Source organism: Pan paniscus, chromosome 7 (genome assembly GCF_029289425.2).
Source record: "Pan paniscus chromosome 7, NHGRI_mPanPan1-v2.0_pri, whole genome shotgun sequence".
NCBI lineage: Eukaryota > Metazoa > Chordata > Mammalia > Primates > Hominidae > Pan > Pan paniscus.
The window spans coordinates 18,012,250-18,039,515 of record NC_073256.2 but is presented as its reverse complement, the minus strand read 5'-3'; the positions used below and the strand labels follow the sequence as shown (position 1 = coordinate 18,039,515).

At 38.8% G+C, this 27,266-nt stretch overlaps 1 protein-coding gene across 2 annotated transcripts in view; it reads left to right on the top strand.

The window, feature by feature from the left end:
- CSMD1 (CUB and Sushi multiple domains 1) overlaps positions 1 to 27,266 on the top strand; it is a 2,070,470-nt gene that overhangs the window by 1,764,301 nt on the left and 278,903 nt on the right. For both annotated transcript variants that reach the window (XM_034966977.3, XM_034966976.3), the window contains exons 27-31: positions 2,150 to 2,341; positions 8,531 to 8,669; positions 12,974 to 13,161; positions 17,778 to 17,972; positions 26,989 to 27,105. In XM_034966977.3, the coding sequence (XP_034822868.1) occupies positions 2,150 to 2,341; positions 8,531 to 8,669; positions 12,974 to 13,161; positions 17,778 to 17,972; positions 26,989 to 27,105 (831 nt within the window). The remainder of the gene's footprint in view (positions 1 to 2,149; positions 2,342 to 8,530; positions 8,670 to 12,973; positions 13,162 to 17,777; positions 17,973 to 26,988; positions 27,106 to 27,266) is intronic.

Sequence of the window (27,266 nt, the reverse complement as noted above, 5' to 3'; positions counted from 1 at the left end):
ACATAATACAAGCAAGAGGGAGAGAGAGAGAGAGTCACAGAACTTGCAATATATATTCCAGTTAAGCATTTAAGACAGACAGAGTCGCAGAACTTGCAACATATAATTCCAGTTAAGCGTTTGATTTCAGGAAACTGATATATGTGGCTAAAACTGGAATGCATACATTTATAGTCACTGTGAAGAAAAGCAAGGGAATGATAAACATAAAATTCAGAAAGTGACTTCCCCTGAAGTGGAGGAAGGAGGTGATATGGGGAAGGGTATGTTCTACGCGTTGATCATGCTGATGTGTTGGTAAATACTCTATTTCTTAGAGTTGGTAGCACAGATGTTCATTTCATTGTTCTCGTGTTATAGATACACACGTATATATTTCAGTGTAATAAGAATCAATTTGAGAGAAATAGAGAGTGGTGAAGACAGCTTCTTGCCTCAATTAGCTTAGAGAATAGCAAGGAGAAAGACAAGTTAGCAAATTTTCACACTTCATCTTCACAGCAGACTTAATAACTTAGATACTAGTCTAATTTTTACTGATTTGTTAGCTGATGATAAGTGTGCTTAAGTGATCATTAAGTACTAATTAGGTACTAATTAAGTCCTGATGGGATTTGAAGCAGGTCTGACCAGCTATAGGATCCTTGATGTCTGTATCATATGACACTATTGGATAGAGCTTTGATCTTTTAATCTGCACAGTTTAACATTTTCTCTTGTCCTGAATTATTTGTTCATTGCCACCCCTATTAGGTTAAAAATGTCTGAATAGCAAAGAGCAGGTCATATTCTTTTTTATATATCTTCTAACTTTTTATTTAAATGGATTTTATTATTCCGTTTATCTATCCATATGTAGACATATGTATATGCACACACACGCACACACACAAATGCTTCAGAATTTACAAAACAAAACACAAAGCCTACTCATTACTTTAAGGCTTCAAATATTAAAATGGACAGTGTGATGGTATGTATATAGAACAATACACTAATCTCCTTTTTTTTGCTCTTTCATAAAACATGGTGTTGAAAACACTGAAGCACTTTGCAGAGAAAAAGTCAGCTTTTAATTGTCATCTCTTATGCAGTGGAGTGGAAGAAAGAGCTCGTTATTCTAACTGAAAGTAAAAATGAAAAAAAATCTAAGCTTTGGATTTTTCAGGAGTACCTATCTTTCTAATTTTCAGTACGACACATAATACACAGCAGTTATAGAAACTGGAGAAAACAACTCCTATTTCTTGAGGCTGCTGTATTTTAGAGTGATGCGGGGTACTCTGGTGAAAGCTCTGGGCTTGCGGGAGCCTTCTCTGATTGGGCGCAGGCAGAGTCGATGGCTGCATATGGGAGGTGATTTTAGGCTCGCCGTTTGCAATACACTTTACACATGATTACCAGAAACTGACTTGACAAGGCTCCAGTGGCACCTGAAAGCACATGCACCAGCCGGCTTTGCAGAGTCTGGCCTCTACTCAACAGATTTGAGATTCTTTATATATATGCAGAAAGGCAGGATATTATTTTCAGAGCTTTTGTTAATATTAGGGTGACCATGTAATATATTGTCCAACTTGGAATTTTTTGGGTGAGTGAAAGGGGGTTATTAATAATTTTGTCGTGGCAATGGCACCTATGGGATCGTGGGTAAAACTCACTGGTCATCTCCTCTAGACCTTCCACCCTTGGCATCTCAACAAAGGTTATTGGATCACCTTTGAAGGCACAGACCTCAAGGAAATTCTTCCTATTTTGTTTTCCTTGAGGTTGGTGTACTTTAACTAGTTTATTTAACTTGCAGTATGGGGTTTCATTAAAATATTGCTGAAGAGAAAATCAGTCTGTGTGTATGTATGTATTTATTCTAAGGATAATGTAATTTTTATTTTAAAAATCCCTTGATATATTTCATCATTGGTTGCATTTTCAATAGAATCTTGCTAGAATTTATGCAATGCAAGCACAATGAAGATATATGTTATTGAATGTACCCCTGGGAAAAGAAACTATTTTCGTCTGTTCATGTGTAGACAAATGACTTATTATGCCAATGAAGAGTGCTTCAACCCACAAGAACAACCACACCGACAGGAATGTGGAAACCATGTTTTCCAGCCTGTGACCTGGCCTTCTCTTTTGTTTGCAGCCTCAATTGCAGCCACCTGTAACGATCCAGGTATGCCCCAAAATGGCACCCGCTATGGAGACAGCAGAGAGGCTGGAGACACCGTCACATTCCAGTGTGACCCTGGCTATCAGCTCCAAGGACAAGCCAAAATCACCTGTGTGCAGCTGAATAACCGGTTCTTTTGGCAACCAGACCCTCCTACGTGCATAGGTATCAGACAACAGAACTTAGAAATTTTATATTCAGGAATGGATGCATGTTGTCGTTAAAATGGCTCCGTAAATGTATTATTTCTTCAGAAATATTTCTCAAGAGTTTCTTTCATGTTCTCTGGCTCTCTGAGACTCCTGAAATTTTATTGTAAACCTTTAAACTTTATTTTATGAGGTAGAATAAAGGAAGTCATCCCCTTAATGTACAGTAATTGACATTTACCGTATATTTCCTACCCTTAACAAATGTTACATAAACATGGATCAATCAAATGACTGTAATTTAAAATTCTAGTTGCCTCAAAATTTATAACCCGACCATTGCTATTCTGATTTTTAATATAGAAACATGCCCTTAAGCAAAACCTACTCACTCAAAGTACTTTCTCTTTTTAGATGTTTTTCCCCCTATAATATTAGTACATTTAAAATAGAATTCCGAAAACTAGAAATTATACTGTTTGTGTTAAAATGAAGATAAAAGGAGGTTTGTTTCTGAAATTTATTGACATTTTATAGTTTGACCTTATTAAAAGGATAACAAATGATTTTGCAGACTTTGGCTTGAATAGCCACCTGAGACAATTTCTGACAAATATGGATGTAGGCTAATATATATTTTATGTAAAATAGTAATTGTCGGTAGATTGTCTCTTCATTCAATAAAATATTCTACTGATAAAATTCCTACTAAGAGTATATCATCTTAGTCTTAAAAAGAAACTCTACTGAACTTTATTATTTTAAGTAACTATCACAGTTTAATTAGTACTTCTTTATAATCTGTCTGAAAAATGTAAAATTTAATTGATGTGTGAAGAGAGACAGTGATCATGAAATGGATAGGCCATTTTGCATAGGATGACGTTGAGGGGGTTTGTGGTTTGAACTGGTTTTTATTGTCGTGTACACAGCGGCGGTAAAATTCTCAGTGGTCTTGGGGAGCTGTGATACGGCGCTCCTACTTATGACAAACCACTTATCCCAGTTGTCTGAAGACAGATGAGGTTGGATAGCTGTCCTTATTAGCCTTCTCAGCCTTGTCGGGGAGCAATCTATGTTTGTTTAATGTCTGGTGCTGCGTTTACTTTTCATAACGTCTGTGAGCACAGTCACGCATCTTACTCATGCTGAGTCATCGGGAGACTGCAGAGATTTCGGCGTGTTTCTTTTTTAAAGTGGAGTGATTGCCTATAAATGTGGCGATCATTTTAAACCAATGGCCTATTTTTACATTAGGAAAGCGTTTTTTTTTTCCTTCCATTTTGCATGTTTTTAGGCTCATGGAGGAATACATTAAAAAGCAATATAACTACGAGTTAATCCCTTAGAAGTAATTTATTAATTTATATTAATTTGAACATGTAATTATAAAATTTGGCCATCTCCTAATGAATCTATAAACAAATCGATCTTTTGTTAGATCATCTCTTAGTTACTTTATTTTGACCAGCAACTAGGTAGTCCAATACGCACCAAAAGCTAAATAAATACCCCTGTCTCTACCTTGAATGTCAGCTTCAAGGACAAGCTGAAATCACCTGCAGGCAGATGAATAATCAATTATTTTGGCAACCAGACCCGCCTGCATGCGTAGGTGTTATGTAACAGAAACATGGAAAATATATAATTGGAAATAAATTAACATTATATTTTTATTACTTTGTAATTTTCTGTTTTTTAGGAATGGGGTTTATGTCCTCTGTAAGAAGCTTGCCCATTAGGGCATGAGTTAATTATAATTAGCACTCATGTAAATTCTGTTTCAGAGATTCAAAACACTTTTTAATTTTCTTACCTTTTTACATATTAAAGGGTAATACATTTTACTGAAGACATTTTATAAACTATAATTAAATCAAAGAGGAGAAAAAAGTTGTCATCTTTTTACCTGGAGATAATTACAATTAATATAGACATTTATAAATGATTTCATAATTATGTATATGTAATCTATTTTAAAATGTTTTAGTCTGGGTGTGGTGGCTCACGCCTGTAATCCCAGCACTTTAGGAGGCCGAGGCGGGCAGATCACTTGACGTCAGGAGTTTGAGACCAGCCTGGGCAACATGGTGAAACCCTATCTCTACTAAAAATACAAACATTGGCCAGGGGTGGTGGTGCATGCCTGTGATCCCAGCTACTTGGGAGTCTGAGGCACGAGAATCACTAGAACCCAGGAGCTAGAAGTTGCAGTGAGCCAAGATGGCACCACTGCACTCCAGCCTGTGCAACAGAGTGAGACTCTGTCTCAAAAAAAAAAAAAAAAGAAAAAAGTTTTAAAATGACAACATCCTGCTTGACTGTTTCGTAAATTGCACTTTTTACTTACCAGTACATGGTGTGTATATTTTGTGTTACTATGTATTTTCTACTCGTTTTTAATGACTAAATCTTATCTCTTTAGAAGGCACAACTACACCACTGATGCCACTCTCTAGTATCTATTTGTTTGAATCTACCAATATTGATTTTTCTAGTCCCTTATTATTGTATAATTAAGTTGTTTTAACCTTTTCCCTATTCTGAAGATAGCTTCAATGAGCACCCATGTTGCAAAATAAATCAGGATTATTGATAAGTGACATATTTCTACAAACTCGCATATTTCTAGGACTTTTAAAACATGTTTGTTTTGTTTTGTTTTTGAGGTAGAGTGTCACTCAGTTGCCAAGGCTGGAGTGCAGTGGCATGATTTCGACTCACTGCAACCTCCACCTTCCGTGTTCCAGTGATTCTCCTGCGTCAGCCTCCCAAGTAGCTGGGATTACAGGCGCCCACCACCAAGCCCGGCTAATTTTTTTTTATTTTTAGTAAAGATGGGTTTTCACTATGTTGGCCAGGCTGGTCTCGAATTCCTGACCTCATGATCTGCCTGCCTCAGACTCCCAAAGTGCTGGGATTGCAGGTGTGAGCCATCATGTCCAGCCCATTTTTAAAATCTCTTTCAGAGCAGTCACACCGATTTAACCTGCCATCAACCATATATATTTATTAGTGTTTTCTCTGACTCACAGAAAACACCACACTTTATAGATCTTAAGGCACAAAGTGATGATGTCTTGTTTTAATTGGCATTTTAAATTAATAATAAGGTCGAACTTTTTTTTCATATGCTTATTGGCTGTTTGAATTTGTTCTTTCCTGATTGAGCAGCTAATTTACTTTTTTACTTTTTATTATTAGTGTATATTTACTCATTACTGGCTCTCTCTCTTTCTTTCCCTTTTATAAAATCTCTTAACCTCTCACCTGTTGTGTGTGACAACACTTATTGTCAACACCTGCCATTGCTGTTGCTTTTTCTTGAGTGTTGCTTGGATACCTCACTTTTTTGTTGTTGTTATTGTTACATCCGAAATGACTTCTACCATGAAGCCTCCTCTGTTTAGCTTTTTGACTTAGTCTAGAAGGAGAATTCTGTAGACCAAAGGACATTAACGACTTTTTTTTTTTTTTTTTTTTTTTTTTTTTGAGACAGAGTCTTGCTCTGTCACGCAGGCTGGAGTGCAGTGGTGTGATCTCAGCTCACTGCAGCCTCCGCTCCTAGGTTCAAGTGATTCTCCTGCCTCAGCCTCCTGAGTAGCTGGGATTATAGGTGTGTGCCACCACGCCCGGCTATTTTTTGTATTTTTAGTAGAGACTAGGTTTTGCTATGTTAGCCAGACTGGTCTCGAACTCCTGCCCTCAGATGATCCGCCCACCTTGGCCTCCCAAAGTGCTGGGATTACAAGCGTGAGCCACCACGTTCGGCTTCAACTTCCTTATTCCGAGTAAAGTGTCCCTAAAAAGTCTGCATTATCTTATATAGCCTGCAATTGCTTTTCCCCAAGTCCAAATTGCAAAACACTCTGAAAAGCCAAAATGTATCCTAGGTTTGCAGAAATTCATTTAGGGACAACAGACCATCCTGACATAAAGGTGTCTATTTAGAAAATATTTATCGCCCCCAAAGGTGTGAACATTCAAACGTTTTAATGCAGAAACATAGATGGGTCTCGTTAAAGACTGCAGTTTCAAACCCTGATGGTGAAGGAGCTGCTACGTATGAATGTGTGCTGTTTAGCATAGTGGATAAAGGTTTTGTATAAGGGTTGGTGGATCGAAAAGAATAGGTGGATTTTATCTCTTTGTCTATTCCTTCTGGAGAATTTCCTAGTATCTCTGAGTTGCATTTTTTACTATTCTAATCCTATCTAAAATATTTTGCAAGCTAATTAAAACCTAAGCAAACTAACTTGAAGAATACCAGACCAAAAGAGAGAACAAACAGGGCCAGGCAGCACTCCTTAACTCCACTTTTTCAGCTTTTAAATCACCTCATTTGAAACTGCCTCCTGGGATCTGTGTGAATAAGACAGGGTTTCCCCTTTGTTTCTTTTAAATCAATATTTGAATCATATCCCTGAACTCTTCCTGCTGGTAGCACCCTGTAGCCAGTGCCCTGAATCTGTCATTTTTCATCTTACAAAACCTGTGTGGAGTAGAATCTTCTAGACCTTCAGGTACCTTCTTTCTCTGCATCAGCTCCCGCTCCCTGATCGGTCCACGCTTGCACTGCTCGATGCTGTCAGCAGCCCCGGCGTGATTCTGAGGAGGCACTGCCCTGTGAGAGCTGCTGGGACAATTGCTTCTGCACAATTCAAATTCATTAAAAAAAAAAAGTCATACTGGGGAAAATCAAGTTTTAATCTTTTTCTGTAAAAATTATATCATATTACTCTTGAACGTATATCTGTGGAATTTATTATTATAAATGTTTTCTGCAATAGCATTCAGAGTTTGCATTCAGTTAGACTGTGAGAGTATAACAAGAACTACTGGAGTTAGTTGTATTTCTTCCTATAAAAAGCTAAGTTTTCAGAAATGTTAAATAAGTATTTAAAGAGGCACTCCTTATTGAAAATTGTGAAGCATGTTCCTTCATCTTCCTTCATCTTATTTACAAAACAAAGTCTTTTTTTGTATAGGGGAAAAATCAGCAATTAAGACATTTTCTTTTCTACATATTTTTTAGTGCATGTGTGACCGATAATGGGAATGAAATAAGACATATAACTTAAGTGAAATACTATGATTTAATTGTAGTCACGCTTTAAAACAACTTGGTGACAAACCACAGTATTTGATATAAACAACTTTTAAACTCAGCATAGTCTTGTGTGTATCTAAAATGTGTATACTTATAAATTCGGCAGTGTTTTCACACCTTCCGTGAGATGAGAGGTTTAGGAGAAACCTTATCTCACAAATAAAACAATCCTAAATACTTTCCTATTCAAGAACAAAAATGGGCTTGCCTATTAACCACATTGAGCTACATAATTACTGCCTTGCTAATATAAATGTAAACACATTTAATTCAAAATTGATGACTTCAAACACAAACTAAATATGTTATTATCATATAAAGTGGTTCTTTCTAATAATATACCAAGCGTTGTGATCAAATGATATTTTCAGAGAGTAATGCTCCAGCTCAGCTCCTCACTGATATGTATACTTAGAGGTCACTTAAACTTTTGGGGTTTGTTTTGCCACTTTGAAATATGGGGAAAGTAATTCAAGCCTTCCATACACCAGGGGACTGGGAGAATGTGAAATGCCATGTTTTCATGTACCCAATAACCATTTCCTGAATACTTGTTCAGATCCAGAAACCGTCTAGACGTTGGGGATAAAACGATGAACAGGAGCTAGATGATCCCTGTATCACATGAGGCATGCACTCAAGAAGAAATAGGCAATGATTTTATGAACTGTGAGAAATAGCAAAATAATTAACATGGCCATAAAATCATGTCCATGGGGTTTTTTTTATTCAACTGTTTTTCTGTTTGTGCACATGTGTGCACGTTGGCAGGCATGGGGATTAAGTCATCTTTCATTTATTTGAGAAAATTTTAAATTATAGGAAAGAAATTTTTTGTGCCAGAAGTTGGAAAATTCTCTTTGAAAATGGGGTGGAATATTATGTAAAATTCATTAACAGTTACATGAAAAATGTACAGAGTTCCTGGGTCTTACAATTTTATCTGGATAATTGATAACCAACACGCAATCTCTTGGACTGGGAAAAATGCTGATGTCTTTTTCTTAAAGTATTCTGTGGTGTCTCCTTCCACACTGACTGGCAGGCGTTCTTCGCTGTCCTAACTTTTTCTCTGTAACTTTTGTTCTGTGACAGCTGCTTGTGGAGGGAATCTGACGGGCCCAGCAGGTGTTATTTTGTCACCCAACTACCCACAGCCATATCCTCCTGGGAAGGAATGTGACTGGAGAGTAAAAGTGAACCCGGACTTTGTCATCGCCTTGATATTCAAAAGGTACCGTCTCTTGCAGAATACCTCTTTTTAGTAGGATTTTTAATTCTATACCTAAAAATTACTTCTTTTATGACCTCATAGTCTCTAATGTTATATCTAGGTAAGTGCTAGATTTTGTGTCTAATGGAGACTACACCAGGCTGCAAAATGACATAAATGGAAATACAGTATTTTGCTTTGGGGCATTCTACTTATGTTAAGATGCACATGAATTATTTTTAAATACTGTTTGTCTTGCACACAATGTGTTCCATATGAGAAGGCTTAAACAGAATGTTCATTAAAAATAATAAAAATATGGTATGGAGACACTTGGTGTAATTTCTCATCAATGTCTCCTTTCACTCTAAATGCCTGATAGTGAATTCCTTTCCACAGCACATCCTGACGTTCCTGAGGGTAGCACTGCTAATATCATTTTAATAATTAAGACTTAATAGAGCCTGGAAAATGAAAGTTTCCCCAAATGTGGTTGCTGTAAAGTCTGAGTTACTATATATCAGTCCTAAAAATATGCTAACTTGTAGTTACTAAACTAGATGATGGAAGGTCAAATACTATGGTCATTTTATGAAAATAAACTCTTTAAATAATTATATTATTAGTATATGGTACATGATAATTACATTTTATTGAATCCAAAGATGTTTTCTAACTTTTGACTTTGACTTTTGAACTAAATGAATGTGATGTTTAGGAAGGTGAGTCATTCTGTAGACTTTCCTATTGACCTTTCAGCTATCCAAGGGCAAGTATCTGGGATTATATTTTTTAATCTGTCAATGGAACGAGTTTCCTTTTCTACAGATCTTTATGTCAATATTCAAGGCCTGAATGTGTTTACATACCCTCACTTTCTCCTCCTGATGAGATCTGAGTCAGTAGAATTTTACGTTTCTATGATTCTGAATCTTAAGTTGGTTGATAGTCATCTTTTCCTGAATTTACTAAACTGCCACAAATTTACCAAATGTTACTCAGCTATTACAGAAAACCAGTGAACACTCACTGGCTATATTTTTTAGATATCTATGTGGGTTTTGTTAATGTTAAATTCTAGTAGCGTCTTCCTTAAAATTAGGAGGCACCTCTGGTTTCAAGATATTATAAATGGGTTAACAATTGAAGCCAGGCATGGTGGTTCATGACTGTAATCCCAGCACTTCAGGAGGCCAAGATGGGGAGCACTTGAGTTCAGAAGTTTGAAACCAGCCTGGGCAACACAGCAAGACTCCATCACTACAAAAAATTTTAAAAATTGGCTTGGTGTGCTTGTGTATTCCTCTGGTTCTAGCTACTCGAGAGGCTGAGGCAGGAGGACTGTTGGAGCCCAGGAGGTGGAGGCTGCAATGAGCTATGAGTGTCTAGTCTGAGCTGAGCAACAGAGCAAGACCTTGGCTTTAAAAAAAAAAAATGAAATTGAACACAAAAACTTGTTAGTAGGAGTTTCCTCCATCCCATAAAGTGCAACTCACTTGATGATATGCATATTTAAGGCAGTTTTGTGCAAGGATTTTTTCACTGCGTTTTATACACCCCTCTGGAAGTTTGAAACAGATAATCTCTAAGCCTCTTCCAACCCATAGATTGTGACTCATTAGCCGACCCAATGTCTCAGAAACTTCAGAAATCAGTGAAAACCGGCGACTTCTCTGATCTGGAGTTTGCATGTGCTCATGCAGACATCTTCCTGAGAAGTAGTGAGGAGGGAGAGACCAGAATCCTGTTTGGGGACGAGGATGTCCAGCTTCCCAAACAGAAGGCTGGTGCTGATGAGGGCTGGCCAAGAGGCAGTGTCAGGATGATGGCAAATTCAGGTGTGTTTTTTATGGGAGGGTGGGAGTCTGGCATTACTAATGATAAAGGCAAAGAATCATATGACCTGAAGGTCATATGGGCTCCCAGGCTTGTTCAGGGCTGTGGATGAGAGAGGATGTTCCATTACATGTCCCTGTGGACTGTGGGGCTCACACACTGGGGCTCAAATTGAATTTGGTTCAAACACTGAGTCAGGCTTTGGCATGCTGTTAGAGCTTAGAGATACGTGCAGCTGGCAGAGGTAGAAATAAGGAGTTCTCCAAAGGAACCAAAATTAATTATAAATTTCACTCCCGACTTCTACGCATGAATTTTGATACAGGCAAAAAAAAAAAAAGAGAGCAGATGGGATATATAGTGTTTGTTTGTTTGTTTGTTTTCCTGTGTCTGGCAGTATTTGCAGTATTGCATAAATTACCAGTAATGATAATTAACTAAGCCAAATATTGGGGATATGACATGACCGGATTTTAATAACATCCTTGAAAACACTCTAAATACAATTATTATTCCAATAAAATTCTATGTAACCCACACCATTCCTGCTAGCCCCTATACCTAGTAACTCCAACCTTTTATTCCTTCTTCATTCCTGACGTCAGTGAACTTGTCAAATAAACAGACTAAGATATCTTCCTAAATTTCCTTTAATAAGTATATTCAGGATATGGAGTGAGGGTATCCTTGACCCGAAACAGGATGGCGTAATGCGGGCTGGGCGTTGCACGGATGCTGGCGGTCCCACGTTCTCTGTTCCCCTTCATGGTGCAGTGGACCCTTCCAGGAGGGAACTTCTGTTGCTATTTTATCATCCGAATCTCCAGATCAAGTGGAGCCACCTAGAACATTTTAGTGATTACAAAACAAACAAACAAACAAACCAACAAGCAAAAACCCTGACCTTCTCTTTCTCAGTTGTCCCAAATTTCTGCAGATGGAAAGGAAAGGGAGTAGGAGCTTTGTAAATTGGGTGCTTTTTAAAGACACATATGAAAAACCTGCTATAGAGAAGAAGAGAGAAGGGGCAGCTGCAATGGATGGGTTAGTTGGTTGGTTGGTTGGTTAGTTGGTTGGTTGGTTGGTTGGTTGATTGGTTTTTGAGACGAGTCTTGCTCTGTCTGTCACCCAGGCTGGAGTGCAGTGGCGTGGTCTCGACTCACTACAACCTCCACCTCCGGGGTTCAAGCGATTCTTCTGCCTCAGCCTCCCGAGCAGCTGAGACTACAGGTGCACGACACCATGCTCAGCTAATTTTTGTATTTTTAGTAGAGACAGGGTTTCACCATATTGGCCAGGCTGGTCTCGAACTCCTGACCTCGTGATCTGCCTGCCTCAGCCTCCCAAAGTGCTGGGATTACAGGCTAGGGCCACTGTGCTTGGCTGCAATGGATGGTTTTAATACTTCTACTTTATCAATTTATTCTGGTCATATCAAGATCTTAGACATCTTAACCAAGTTCAGCCTTTCTCTTACAGTATGTGTAGTTTTAAAGCTCAGAGACTCTATCAGCCTGCACATCACCAATGGCAAACACAGCCCAGCCCTTGACACCTTTGGATTTAAATTGTTACACTCTTTGGGGACTGACTGTATGTTAATATTAGAGCAGAGAGAAAGAGAAAAATGGAGAAAGTAAGAGAAAAAGAAAGGGAGAGAGAAAAAAACTGGGATATTCAGTGATGGTGAAACATTATGTGAGAAAGGTCACACTCTGGAGCATTAATATTGGCTGATTTATCCAAGCAAGTGGAGGCCTTTTTTTTTTTTTTTTTTTGACAGGGTCTTGTTCAGTCTCTTAGGCTGGAGTGCATGGGTGCAGTGGTGTGTCACAGCTCATTGCAGCCTCAAACTCCTGGCCTCAAGTGATCCTCCAGCCTTAGCTTCCTGAGTAGCTAGGACTACAAGTGTGCACCACCACACTCTACTGATTTTTGTATTTTTATACAGACAGTATCTCATTATGTTACCCAGGCTGGGACAACTGCATTTTTTAAGTAAAAATAAAAGTAAGAATAGTCAGTAATTCCACTGAGTATTCCAGTATTTTCAAATTCCAATATTTTCAAAATTCTAATATTTTCAAAACTAAAAATATTCAGATAAAGATAAAAGGTCAGTGGAAATTTATCTCTTTTGAGCTCAGTTCTTTTAAATTACATCTCATTTAGCAAATTAATGAGTACACGGAAAGGATAGCATACCTCTGCTATAATGACTTATTTCCTTTTGGCTGTGGTCAAAATAATATTGTATTGAACATAATGGTAATTAGGCAAATACTATTTGTCACAATTGATATATTTTATTCTATTGCTATTTTATTAATATTTTGATTAATATTACATTTAACTTTTTGATTGCCCTAACTGAAAAATTATTATACAAAAGCAAATAAAATCACTTTGTGCGCTCAAAGGCTTACCATTCTGGGAGATAAGGTAAATGTCTATTAGCCGTATGACATAATTACTATTCTTTTCTTTAGTTTCAACATGGAGCCCAGCTATGACTTCCTACACATCTATGAAGGGGAAGATTCCAACAGCCCCCTCATTGGGAGTTACCAGGGCTCTCAGGCCCCAGAAAGAATAGAGAGTAGCGGAAACAGCCTGTTTCTGGCATTTCGGAGTGATGCCTCCGTGGGCCTTTCAGGGTTCGCCATTGAATTTAAAGGTATTGCGATTGCCTGAATTTGGGTGGGAATTAATTTGTATCCGGACTGTTTTTATTGTAAGCATTGCTTTGTAACATCTTGCTTATCTGTTTAATACATAAATGCTGACATGTGTCTCCTCTTTCTGGGAAGATACATGTCTCCTCCCTCTCCAGTGAAGATATTCCTGAGGTGCATTTCTACTTTAACTGGAGGAAGAAAGAGAGGGGAAAAAACTGTCCCAGTTCATGGCTATATAAAAATCACTTGTGGTTTGTAAAATAAAGAATTCGATGACATTTAGTAATTATTTTAAGATGGGTTTTAACACCTTATAATTTGTTTCTTCAAGATGATTAAATGTAAGTGCATGAAAATAACTTCTTTTTTTTTTTTTTCTTGAGACGGAGTTTTGCTCTGGTTGCCCAGGCTGGAGGGCAATGGCACGATGTCAGCTCACTGCAACCTCTGCCTCCCAGGTTCAAGCAATTCTCCTGTCTCAGCCTCCGGAGTAGCTGGGATTACAGGAACATGCCACCATACCCGGCTAATTTTTGTGTTTTTAGTAGAGACAGGGTTTCATCATATTGTTCAGGCTGGTCTCGATCTCCTGACCTCAGGTGATCCACCTGCCTCGGCCTCCCAAAGTGCTGGGATTATAGGCATGACCTCCCAAAGTGCTGGGATTACAGGTGTGAGCCACCTTGCCTAGCCAAAAATAATTTCTTTCTTTTTTTTTTTTTTTTTGAGATGGAGTCTTGCTCTCTCACCCAGGCCAGAGTGCAGTGGCGCGATCTCAGCTCACTGCAACCTCCGCCTCCCGGGTTCAAGCGATTCTCCTGCCTCAGCCTCCCAAGTAGCTGGGACTACAGGCGCCTGCCACCATGCCCGGCTAATTTTTTGTATTTTTAGTAGAGACGGGGTTTCACCATGTTAGCCAGGATGGTCTTGATCTCCTGACATCATGATCCACCCTCCTCGGCCTCCCAAAGTGCTGGGATTACAGGAGTGAGCCACCGTGCCCAGCCAAAAACTTCATTTTATCTCAACATTTTCCATGTCAACATGTCTGTACCCTTCCCTGCCTCAGTCAGCCGTGGCTGATTTGGCAAGATTTCTGACGCTGCTCAGAGCTCTTTTCTTTGATCCTCAGATCAGTAATACACCCTTGATTTGCTATAAACCATTCCCTACCATTAACATCCAAGGAAAACAGACTGACCTAAAAAACCACCTTTAACTCAACGTTTTGCTATTGGGTCCATCAGAATAAATATATGTTTTTTCAAGTTTATTTCTCATGTGAACAAAATAAATACAAGGTGTATTACAAAGAATTAGGGAAGAGGACTTAACAAAATATCAATTCACAGTTATGAGGGTTTTCTTTAAAAAATGAAAATATATTTATTTACACTTTTGAGTTTAATTTGTATGAAAAATCTTTTTAAAAAGAACATATTTTATGTCCCTTACCTCATTGCCAGAACTGTTTATGTAGTTTTAAGTAGAAAATTGGTCTCTTTGCTCCCAAACATCAAAATCTGCAAACTTAGGGGTATTTACTAAAATGTACAATTTTAAAAATTATACAATTTAGCAATCAGAGTATCTATGCCTTTGAGATGGGATCCGTCACATTTAGGAATAGTTGAAAACAGTACTTTTGAGGCTTTGCCACATCATAATTTAGTTTCTTAATAAGAATTCACTAAAATGCATTTTACCATGACAGTACTTATTCTATGATAGCCCCCCATGCCCCCCAAAAAATCATGCAGGCAAGTAAACAAACAAAACAATTCCTCATATAATTGTGAGAGTGTACACTGATCATTGCCCACTCCGACAACTCCTGTTCTTCCCGGCATCCTAAGGCACATGAATAAATGGGCCAACGAATGAATGAAGTATGAAGGGCCTTCCAAGTTGCATGAAGAAAGAACTTCCTTAATTTTTGTTTGGGTAACCGGTATGGCCATCCAACTGGAGGCTGTAGTTCCTGAGGTTTTAAAAGTTCTCCAGTGGAGACAGTGAAAAATAAAAATCACAGGAAAGAGAATAGGAATGATGCCATTGCATGCAGCCTGGAGCAGTGATGCCATTGCATGCAGCCTGGAGCAGTGATGCCATTGCCTGCAGCCTACGACAGTGATGTCATTGCATCTAGCCTGGAAAAATGATGTCATTACTTCCAGCCTGGAGCAGTGATGCCATTGCATCCAGCCTAGGGCAGTGAAGCTATTGTATCCAGCCTGGAGCAGTGATGTCATTGCATGCAGCCTAGGGCAGTGATGTCATTGCATCTAGCCTGGAGAAATGATGCCATTGCATCCAGCCTCAAGCAGTGATGCCATTGCATCCAGCCTAGGGCAGTGATTGCATCTAAGCCTGGTGCAGTGATGTCATTGCATTGCATGCAGCCCAAAGCAAGTGCTGGTGTGGATAGCAAAGCAGGTGACAGATCCAGTTCTTAGGCATGATGGGAAATAGAAGGAGCACCAGGCAGTCGTGCTGTGCAACAATTCACAAATCCTGGCTGGGGCAATCCACCTGGCCTCTGATGCAGGAAAGCTCAAAGGTATGCGTAAGTGGAACGGACACGGACGACACAAAATACACCCTGTTATGAAGTCATCTAGTTAGAAAGCCTGGCCAATTGTAAGCAAAAAATGTGCCAGTGATTTATCACTGAACATCCTGAAGTGACAACTCAGTAATGGAACTAAAAGATTAGATGCAGTCCATTGGGAAAAAGTCCTGCCATCAGAAATCAAAATTAGTGGCATAAAGAAGAAAGTTGTGTAGGTGATATTTAATCAAACAGGAAACTAGACTAAAAGAGATTTATAACAAAAGAATGATCAAAAAGGACACAAGGGCAACAGACATATATTAATAGATGTGTACTGGGAAATTTTTTATTTTCAATAGGGGAAGATATTATGAACAAGTCCATGCTTCTGTTCACTAGATGCTCAGTACATTGTGTTGAATGATTAAATAGAATATCAGAAAAATTGAGCAACTTTCATAGTACCTACAGGTTTACTTATTTGATCTGTATTTGCTTAAAATAATGTTCTATGTTCTATATGGGATTTAATGCAGTTACAAAGAATTATCAACATGTCAGCTACCATTTTAAATATCCAAACAGGTTTTCAACAAAGCAATTAGAGAGCACTGGTTTGAAGGCACAAAACAAGAAATATATATAAAATATACATGTATCATTTAATCTCAAATTCTTAAATGAACAAACATATATAATATATATTAATATAGATTTAATCAAAGTATGTAAATTATATAGGAAATATAGTTTATTAAATATAATACATTATTATAATAGATTCTTTATACAATGTATACGATGATCAAGTCAATGATCACCAAAGACATCTCTGTTTGGTTGATGATGATACATGGATTATTAAAAATATAATTGAAAATATTGAATAAATACAGTTAATCAGGTCTCTTTTTCTTCCTCCAGGGCTTCCCAAAGTTTAGCATTTTTGTTTTTGCTTTTTCCTCTCCCATTATATTTATCTATTTCTAGCAGGGTGGTAGACTGCAGGGTTATACACTTTTTCATTTAGAGATATTTTAGATGGTCTATTGAAACAGAAAATTAAAAATATTAAGGCTACCAGAAGATAACTGAAATTGACTGCAGAACACGACTGAAGAAAAAAGATTTTGTATTTTTACTTGGGAAGAAGAAATACTTAATGCAGCCAGAAGTGAATGCCTAATTGAGGGGCCCCAGAAGTGGGCAGGTCTCTGCAGGGGGTCTTTGTGGAAGTGACTTAACTTTCCTTGAGTTTTACATTCTTATCATCCTTTCCTGGCAGAGGTGTCCTGGAGATTAGAATTAAACAAGAAATGCACCTAGTTCCGTGTCTGGTAAATAATGAGCCCTCAATAAATTTCAGCAATTATTTTAACTAAGGTAGAACTATTGGCTGTTAGTACATCCAGCGCACAATGTTTGACCATCATGTATCAGTCAATGTATTTTTTTCTTCTAAGTTTGACGTTTACTCTATTAAGACTAACAACAGAAATACGGTAGTAAAAGAATGAGAACAAGCATCCATCTTCATCTTCTAAGTCTGTCTATTGTTATTCGTATAAGAAAGTGCTCTTAACTTTCAGGAATTAAACTGTTTCATTTTGAGAAGCCAAATTCTCCAGTCTTTTCTGAAAGGTGTGGAATGATTTTATGTTAATATGTTTGATGTACAAAAGTTAGAAAATGAACCTCAATTTTTCCAGAGTCAATTTTTCTTTGATTCAGTCCTAAAATCTATAGCCAAAAATGGATAAATATATAAAAACGTAGTACTGTATTTTTTATGTAGATGAAGGTAATTTTATATCAATTCTGTAGCAAAATGTGGTTTTTAAAATGGAAATATAATTTTATTAAAAAGGAATTTTCTTATTTTAATTAATAGTTTCACTTGGTCAATAGCCAATCAATAAATATTCTTTGAGCATTTCTTACTTATTTAGGACATTGTTCTAGGCCCTAAATAACACAATTAAAGAACCAACCCAACAAACAAAAACACAAACAAGAATAAAATCCCTGCTCTCATGCAGTTTACATTCATTTCTTCCACAGAGAAACCACGGGAAGCTTGTTTTGACCCAGGAAATATAATGAATGGGACAAGAATTGGAACAGACTTCAAGCTTGGCTCCACCATCACCTACCAGTGTGACTCTGGCTACAAGATTCTTGACCCCTCATCCATCACCTGTGTGATTGGGGCCGATGGGAAACCCTCCTGGGACCAAGTGCTGCCCTCCTGCAATGGTGAGTGCACGCTTGGGTATTTTCTAGAAATACAACTTTCCTTTAAAATGCAGCATCTCATTGAAGAAATGGTTTCACATTTCAACACGTATTCCTCTCATCAGTGGTGAGGATTGCTTAGAGAGCTAGTGTGGAATGAATATCAGGCATTTATGGATCATTTAATGCAGCTAGTGTGTTAGCCATTCTCATAGGTTTCTGGGAGGAGCAATATTTTTCCTTCACTCATACAGTTTTACATTTTTCACTTCTGTTTTTGTGTGTTCTAGACCTGGTCTTTATAAGAGGTGCTAAATAGCCTTCTCTAGTTACTTCTCTCTCTCTCTCTCTCTCCATATATAAAATACTTACTTCTAGCCGGGCGTGGTAGCTCATGCCTGTAATCCCAGCACTTCAAGAGGCTGAGGCGAGTGGATCGCGAGGTCAGGAGTTCGAGACCAGCCTGACCAACACGGTGAAACCCTGTCTCCACTAAAAATACAAAAATTAACTGGGTGTGGTGGTGCGTGCCTGTGATCCCAGCTACTCAGTAGGCTGAGGCAGGAAAATCGCTTGAACCTGGGCAGTGAGCTGAGATTGTGCCACTGCACTCCAGCCTGGGTGACAGAGCAAGACTCCATCTCATATATATATATGTGTATGTATATACACACACACACATACACAAACACACACATATATATATGAGATGGAGTCTCATATATATATACATACACACACACGCATATATATACATACACACACATATATTTTTACATATATACATATATATTTTTAATATACATATATTTTTATATATATACATACATACACACATATATATTTACACCTATTTATCTGTATATATATAGAGAGAGAGAGAGAAAAAACTAATATGTATATATTTGAATGGATATGTCATTTCCCCCCAAAACAGCAATAGTTTGTAATTCCTTAGGAATTAAATTAGTAAAATCGTTGAATCAGCTTTCAAGGACAGACAAAACTAACCTACAGTGATGAAGTCAGACAGCAGCTGCCCTGTGGGTGTAAACTGGGAAGAGTGGGAGGGTAGACTTCCTGGCTGCTGGCCACGGTGCATATCTTCACCTAGGTGGTGGTTTCATGGAGGTCTCCACAGGCAAACACTCCTCAGGCTGTGGACCCATGACTTGTACCTTTACATTTTCATGGTATATATTTAAAAAAGAAGAAGAATGAGGTAGAACTTCATGGCTTGTTGCAGAGACATTCATTTCTAGGGTTATTTTAAGATGAGCTCAAAGACCAGTTTCGTTTGATAAATTATGAAACAAATGTATTTTTCTTAAGACAGCCTAACAATGCTACTGGCAACTTCAGGTCAAATAAACATTTTAAATATTACTGTATAAGAGGCTGGGCGCGGTGGCTCACACCTGTAATCCCAGCAATTTGGGAGGCTGACGTGGGTGGATCACCTGAGGTCAGGAGTTCGAGCCCATCCTGGCTACCATGGAGAAACCCCCTTTCTACTAAAACTACAAAAAATTAGCTGGGCGTGTTGGTGCACACCTGTAATCCCAGCTACTTGGGAGGCTGAGGCAGGAGAATCGCTTGAACCCGGGAGGCAGAGGTTGTGGAAGCTGAGATTGTGCCATTGCAATCCAGCTTGGGCAACAAGAGTGAAACTCTGTCTCAAAAAAAAAAAAAGTATATAAGAAACTAAAATCAAACAAGCAAAACAAAATAAAACAAAACCTACTTCCCTGGCGTGTTCTGCTATTTCTATGTTTCTAAGTCCATTCTCTTATGATCCTGAAACCTTTTAAGTTAAAGAAGCGTAGCTGTCTGGACCCAGCAGTAGAGACTGGCACAGAGTAAGAACTTAGGCCAGGTGTAGTGGCCCACCCCTGTAATCCCAACACTATGGGAGGCCAAGGCTAGTGGATCCCTTGAGCTCAGGAGTTTGAGACCAGCCTGAGCAACATGACAAAACCCCATCTCTACCAAAAACACAATACAAAACTTAGCTGGGTGTGGTGGCTCTTGCCTGTAGTCCCACCTGCTTGGGAGGATGAGGTAGGAGGATCACTGGAGCCCGGTAGGTGAAGGTTTCAGTGAGCCGAGATTGCGCCACTGCACTATAGCCTGGGCAACAGATCGACAGAGGGAGAACGTTATTTTTTGTGTTTTAAAATCGTGATCATAGGCCAGGTTATGCATCAGTCCTTTCTAGTCATGTTTAATTAAAAATTCTGATAGTGTAGTCATTGTGTTACTTGCTTTGGGAGACTTTTGTGAATGGGAAGTTATAGAGTGTTTCTTTTTTAAGTTTATTAAAAACTAAAATAAGAAGCATATGGGAGCTTCAAAGAGAACTCAGCGTGCTCATGGGTGAGGGAGGCAGTGAGCCAGAGTGGCTTTGAGGTAAAGAGAGCCTTTGATCTAGCATTACAGGTCAGGACCAAGGTCTCCCTGGTGCCTGCACAGCCCCCAAAACAGGACGGAGCCAAACTAAGAAGTGGGTGTCACTTGGTGAGGTGGGCACGAGGGAGCTGGAAGTCTCTGCCCAGCACCCACCCTTCCCTGTCCTGGCCCAGGGTGGGCCACACCTCCACCCCCTCCTGTCTTGCCACCAGCCTGGGTGCCCCTCATATCCTGAGCGGCCTGGGCAGTGCATGCCAGTGGTTCTGGGTGCTTGCCCTGTGCTCTTGAGGTTGGCCAGGAGCTGCCTGTGAGCTGCTGTCCAAGGTCTTGAGGATCCTCCCTTCTGGACGAGGCATGGCCAGTGCGGGCAGGGCCGGGCTTGTGAGCCAACGGCAGCACTGAAATGTGCGCCCTGCAGAGTGACCAGATCTCGCCTCACCTCCTCCCGTCTGTGTCACTCCAGACAAGACTCGCAGGGCTGAGAGCGATGACAGTCTCTAGGTCACAAGTGTTAGGAGGATAAATTCCACAGGCATAAGGCTCCCCAAAACTAGTAAATCTTAATTCTGTATGTAACTGGTTTCCAAAACCATTTTGATGTAACAAAGGGCAATGACCACAAACCCTTTTGATCTGACATGCAATCAATATAACTATTGAGCATGCAACCTCGATCTCTGCCACGCAGTACAGGTACGGACCATCTCAGCAGCTGTTATAGACCACACAATTACTACATGAACACAGACATTTGCAGAGATGGAATTTGAGACCAGACAAAGCTGCTCATGCCTGTAATCTCAGCACTTTGAGAGACTAAGGCAGGAGGATCGCTTGAGGACCGGAATTCAAGAGTAGTCTGGACAACATAGCAAGACCCCATCTCTACAAAAAAAATTAAAATTAGCTGGGTGGGGTGGTGCACACCTGGGGTCCCAGCTATGCGGGAGGCTGTAGTGGGAGTATCACTTGAGCTCCGAAGGTTGAGGCTGCAGTGAGCCGTGACTGGATCACTGCACTCCAGCCTGGGCAACAGGGAAAGACCTTATCTCAAGAAAACAAAAGATGTAATTTTGGGTAAAAATTATAATTTTCTTTCTTATATCCCAGAAAATGATTTTTGCATCCCCTGGTGTATTTTTTCCCCCACTTCAGATATCTTTAGCAATTATATACAGTCTAGTGTGAGGGAGATAAAAGTAGGTAGCAAAATTGAGGAAAGGTCATGAATTCTGTACTTTTGTTAACTAATAATACAAAAGGCATTTAATTTATATTAAATTCAATTACAGTTGAATTTGTGGGGAGTGATAAAACTTTAGCCATAGAAAAAGCATGGCTAAAGCATTAGTCATAGGAAAAATACCTTTTCTGTGGCTAAAGAAAAAGTATATATGTATACACTTTATGTATGTAAAGTGTATATACATATATAGGTGCGTATATATATGTATAATTATATATAAAGTGTATATACACTTTATATATATTCCTGTCTATGTATTTATACACACACCTATATATTAATTTATACACACATATATAGGAATTATACATACATACATACCTATATATATATATATTCACATATGTTCCTATATATAGGATATATAATATATACATATTCCTATATATGTATATTCCTACATACATATAGGTCATATATATAAAACCAAATTTTTAATTAGAGATTGTTTCAGTTTCCATGTCTGAAGATCTGTGGAGTGAGGCACAATTTATTTTACCAGTCAGCAAAGAGCACAGCGCATGAAACACTGATTTCCCCAAATGGAGGATTCCATTTACATGCAAATAAAGCTTTATATTCTAAATCTGGAAAGCAGAGATGGTATCTCCTGTAGTGCATCTTGGATCTCTCATGGAGAGCAGCACATTTTGTGCATGAACCAGCACCTGTGATTTATTGAGATCAACAGTTAACCTCGGGGCCTTTTGCTCCACTGTAAATCTTTTGATAGTTCCTGCATCGTGGGATGCAGTTGGTGCATTTTGGGGCAGTTTGTTTTAGATGCTTGGTGTAATGTTTTTCCTGGTTATTCGTCTATTACCTAGAAATTTTGCTTATAGAAGTTTTTCGTAGAATTGTAACTGAAATTGAAGCAAAGGTGAGCCCCTTTCATGGGTCAGAATGACTTCTGTTTGCTAGTTTTGTTTACTCAATTTGGTTCTATGTGGTTGCTTTTATGTACGAGATGTATATATTCTAATTAGCCAAATGGATAAGCAAGCTTCTTGTTACCATTAGCAATGAATGCTTTTGTATGTCTTTATTCATTTAGGAAATAATCTGTTTAATATGTTAATTACCAAATAACAAACATTTATTTATTTTTCTTCTGTTGTTGCATTAAAATAAAATAATTTCTAAGGTGAGAAGCACCAGGCCTGTTTCTTAGATTAGCACAGTAATGCAGACATAACAATTATTAAGAATTAAATAGCCGAGTACAGTGGCTCACACCTGTAATCCCAGCACTTTGGGAGGCCGAGGCAGGCGGATCATAAGGTCAGGAGATCGATAACATCCTGGCTAACATGGTGAAACCCCGTTTCCACTAAAAAATTACAAAAAAATTAGCCGGGCATGGTGGCAGGTGCCTGTAGTCCCAGCTACTCGGGAGGCTGAGGCAGGAGAACAGCATGAACCCGGGAGATGGAACTTGCAGTGAGCCGAGATCATGCCACTGCACTCCAGCCTGGGCCACAGAGCAAGACTCTGTCTCAAAAATAAATAAATAAATAAATAAGTAAATAAATAAATAAATATTCTATCCATATTTTTCTAACACAAATGTTGTTCATGTATGAAACATATCATTGTAGTTCTGATGCTTAGCTTTTTGATCTGAGGAAGAACGGACAGGCACAAGCACCATTTATCAAGGTAGTAAAAGACAAAAGTTCTGAGTCAGTTTTCCTTAATTTCATCTTTGACTTTTTAAAAATGTCCTCTATTATCATAAGGCAATGCTCTTTTATTCTATCCTTGCACAAAGTGTTTCTTTGTAGTTATACTTTGAAACATGTATTAGAGTTCTCTAGAAGGACAGAACTAATGGAATAGTTACATATATAAAGGGGAGTATATTAAGCATTAACTCACATGATCACAAATTCCCACAATATGCTGTCTGCAGGCTGAGGAACAAGAAGAGCCATGCCGAGTCCCTAAACTGAAGAACTTGGAGTTCGACGTTCAGGGGCAAGAAGCATCCAGCACAGGAGAAAGATGTAGGCTGGGAGACTAGGCCAGTCTCTCATTTCACATTTTTCTGCCTGCTTATATTCTAGCCATGCTGGCAGTTTATTAGATGGTGCCCACCCAAATTAAGGGTGGGTCTGCCTTCCCCAGCCCACTGACTCAAATATTAATCTCCTTGGGCAACACCCTCACAGACATACCCAGGATCAATACTTTCTATCCTTCACTCCAATCAAGATGACATTCAGTATTAACAATCACAAAACATATGGCCGGGCGTGGTGGCTCACGCCTGTAATCCCAGCACCTTGGGAGGCCGAGGTAGGTGGATCACGAGGTCAACAGATCCAGACCATCCTGGCCAACATGGTGAAACCCTATCTCTACTAAAAATACAAAAATTAGCTGTGTGTGGTGGTGTGCACCTGTAGTCCCCGCTGCTCGGGAGGTTGAGGCAGGAGAATCACTTGAACCTGGGGGGCAGAGGTTGCAGTGAGCTGAGATCACACCACTGCACTCCAGCCTGGTGACAGAGTGATCAGAAGATGTTCTTGAAAAGAATTACTTTGCCATCGTTAATAATTTGGGAATCAAAATTTTGGCCCAGTGATGACATGTTTCCACTTTTTATTTATACTTCTTGTCTAAAATTTAAAACTAATTTTTGTATGGAAAAAGATCATTTGCAAACTGATATGTTTGAATTGTATGTGACTGAGCGCAAATAAAATATATTTTCAATCTTTATTTGTGCTTTGTTTTTTAAAAACTTGAACTCGAAGCTTTTGAGGAAAAGGAAAGATAGTTCTGACATAACCTGGTTGTCTTCACATGGTTAAGGTGGGGAGAAATATCTGAGGGATATATCTGCGTTGGTAGAGTGAGTGATGCCAGCATTCTATTGGAAACCTTTAGTTTTGAAGTTGAGCTTATAGAAATATCCTCCATCTAAAAGTGAAAATAAAATGTTTCTATTTAAAATCATAAGAAACTAAATAGAAGTGTTTTAGAGAAGTGTTTTAGAGTGATAACATGATTTTGAATTAAGACACTAGCATGAAGGCTGAGCTTATTTAATTAAAATCTCTGCTAGCTGATCATGAATAGATCAAAGCTGTCAGATGTCTGAGCTGTTTTCCTATGACTTTTAGAATACAACTTAAGTTTTTCAAGCGATTGTAATGCAGGGATTCAGGAAATTTCTTGACTAATCATTAACAAGGTGCCTTATCCTTAGCATTAGCATATTCTAAGGAGCTTAATTCATCATGGAAAATGTTCTGTCCATCAATTAATATTTAACATAATGCTAATTAACATTCAAAGAATTAAACATGTTATCTCTAACTTCTTTATTCTTTGAGGCTTGAAAATTGCCATTGTGGCCGGGCTCAGTGGCTCAAGTTTGTAATCCCAGCACTGTGGGAGGCTGAGGCATGCGGATCATGAGGTCAGGAGTTCGAGACCAGCCTGACCAACATCATATCTATTAAAGATGAAAAAAAAAAAATCAGCCAGGTGTGTTGGTGGGCGCCTGTAATTGCAGCTACTCGGGAGGCTGAGGCAAGAGAATCGTTTGAACCCGGGTGGCGGAGGTTGCAGTGAGCTGAGATCATGCCATTGTACTCCAGCCTGGGTGACAGGGCAAGACACCATCTCAAAAAAAAAAAAAGAAAAAGAAAAAGATAATGGCCATATCAAGAAGAAATGAGCTGTAGAAATATAACCTTTCTGAAATACTGAAGCTAATTCTGAATTCAAATCAGTGGCGGTATATCCAAGATAGGAAGTGCAGTCAGGCCACAGCCAGCATGGTAAGGGTGCAACAGGCTGTCTTGAGTGGCTCCCACGCTGGTCATTGCTCTATGTTAAACAGATGAGGGGAGCTAACTTGGCCCCTTGTCATGTAGAAATATAATGAAATAGAGTACTGGCAATCTAAAGACTGGATATCACATGGCTGGGATTTAATTGGAGGTCTCTTCCATGATGCTTTAAAAAGTGCATTGAATATCTGTGTACAGTGTTTTTCATTTTCTCAGCAAAAGTGAAGCCAAAGTAAATAAGATAACTGGGGGAAAATTAAGACATACCCACACATTCACACTGACATAATCCCCCCACACACACATATACACACATACACAGACATATCCCCCACACACATACACCCACACACACACATACAGACATAGATATAACCCCACACACACACATACACACACACGCAGACATACCCCACACACACATACACCCACACACACACATACACACACAGACATAACCCCCCCACACACATACACACACACAGAGATACCCACCAACACACACATACACACACACACATACATACAGACATACCACACACACATATATACACACACCCTACACGCACACATACACACACAGACATACCCCCCCACACATACATACCCCCCACGCACATACACACACACACATACACACACAGACATAACCCCACACACACATACACACACACGCAGACATACCCCACAGACACATACACCCACACACACATACACACAGACATAACCCCCCACACACACATACACACACATACACCCACACACACACATACACACACAGACATAACTCCACCACACACATACACACACACGGACATACCCCCCAACACACACATACACACACACACACCCCCCACACACACACACACACAGACATACCACACACACATATATACACACACCCCACACACACACATACACACACAGACATACCCCACACACATACATACCCCCCACACACATACACACACACACACACAGACACACACACCTCTCTATATTTTATAAAACCTAACTTTCTAATGATGGATTCCTTTAGTTTTAAATTGAACTCATAGGAAGAGACCCCAAAAGCATTAGTAGTTATGCATGTTGCTTTTACTGAAACTATAAGATGAAACGTTAAAACAAAGAAAATCCCCTAAAAAAACAAAACATTTTTCCTTTGATTCCCATGTTAATATAAAAGTGATAGAAAACTGAAATAATCTTTGTATCTCTTAAGTTAATATGAGGATTGACTTCGAACAGACAACTCCGCGAGACTTTCTAAAATAATCATTTGTCTTTATAGAACCTATTTTATTATTATTATAGATGTTTCCCTTATTATTTTAATACATCTGAGACATGGTCTTGAAAATAATATTAGGTTTTTCTCCTAAGTTGGATTACTTCTTACCTGGTAAATCTTTGTCTCTCTATGACTTTGATAGCAATACAAAACAAGATTTTAACTTATTATTTTGTTAAGTTTTCAATAAACGTGCTCACGTGTTTGATGTGTTTCAGCTTTGGCTCACCTGTCACGTGCGCTATTATTGCACAGCTCCTAATTCTCGGTTGCTTTTATTTTCAGCTCCCTGCGGAGGCCAGTACACGGGATCAGAAGGGGTAGTTTTATCACCAAACTACCCCCATAATTACACAGCTGGTCAAATATGCCTCTATTCCATCACGGTACCAAAGGAATTCGGTAAGGATGTCCTTGTATTTTTAATTCATTGTCATATTTCCTTTCAGTGTTAATTTTTCTGTCACTTGATAAACAAGTTTTCTAGAGCTTAGTGAAATAGTTCATATAAAAGCAAATGAGTTGCATTTAAGTAGCAGGCTTTCCAAACATATCGCACACAA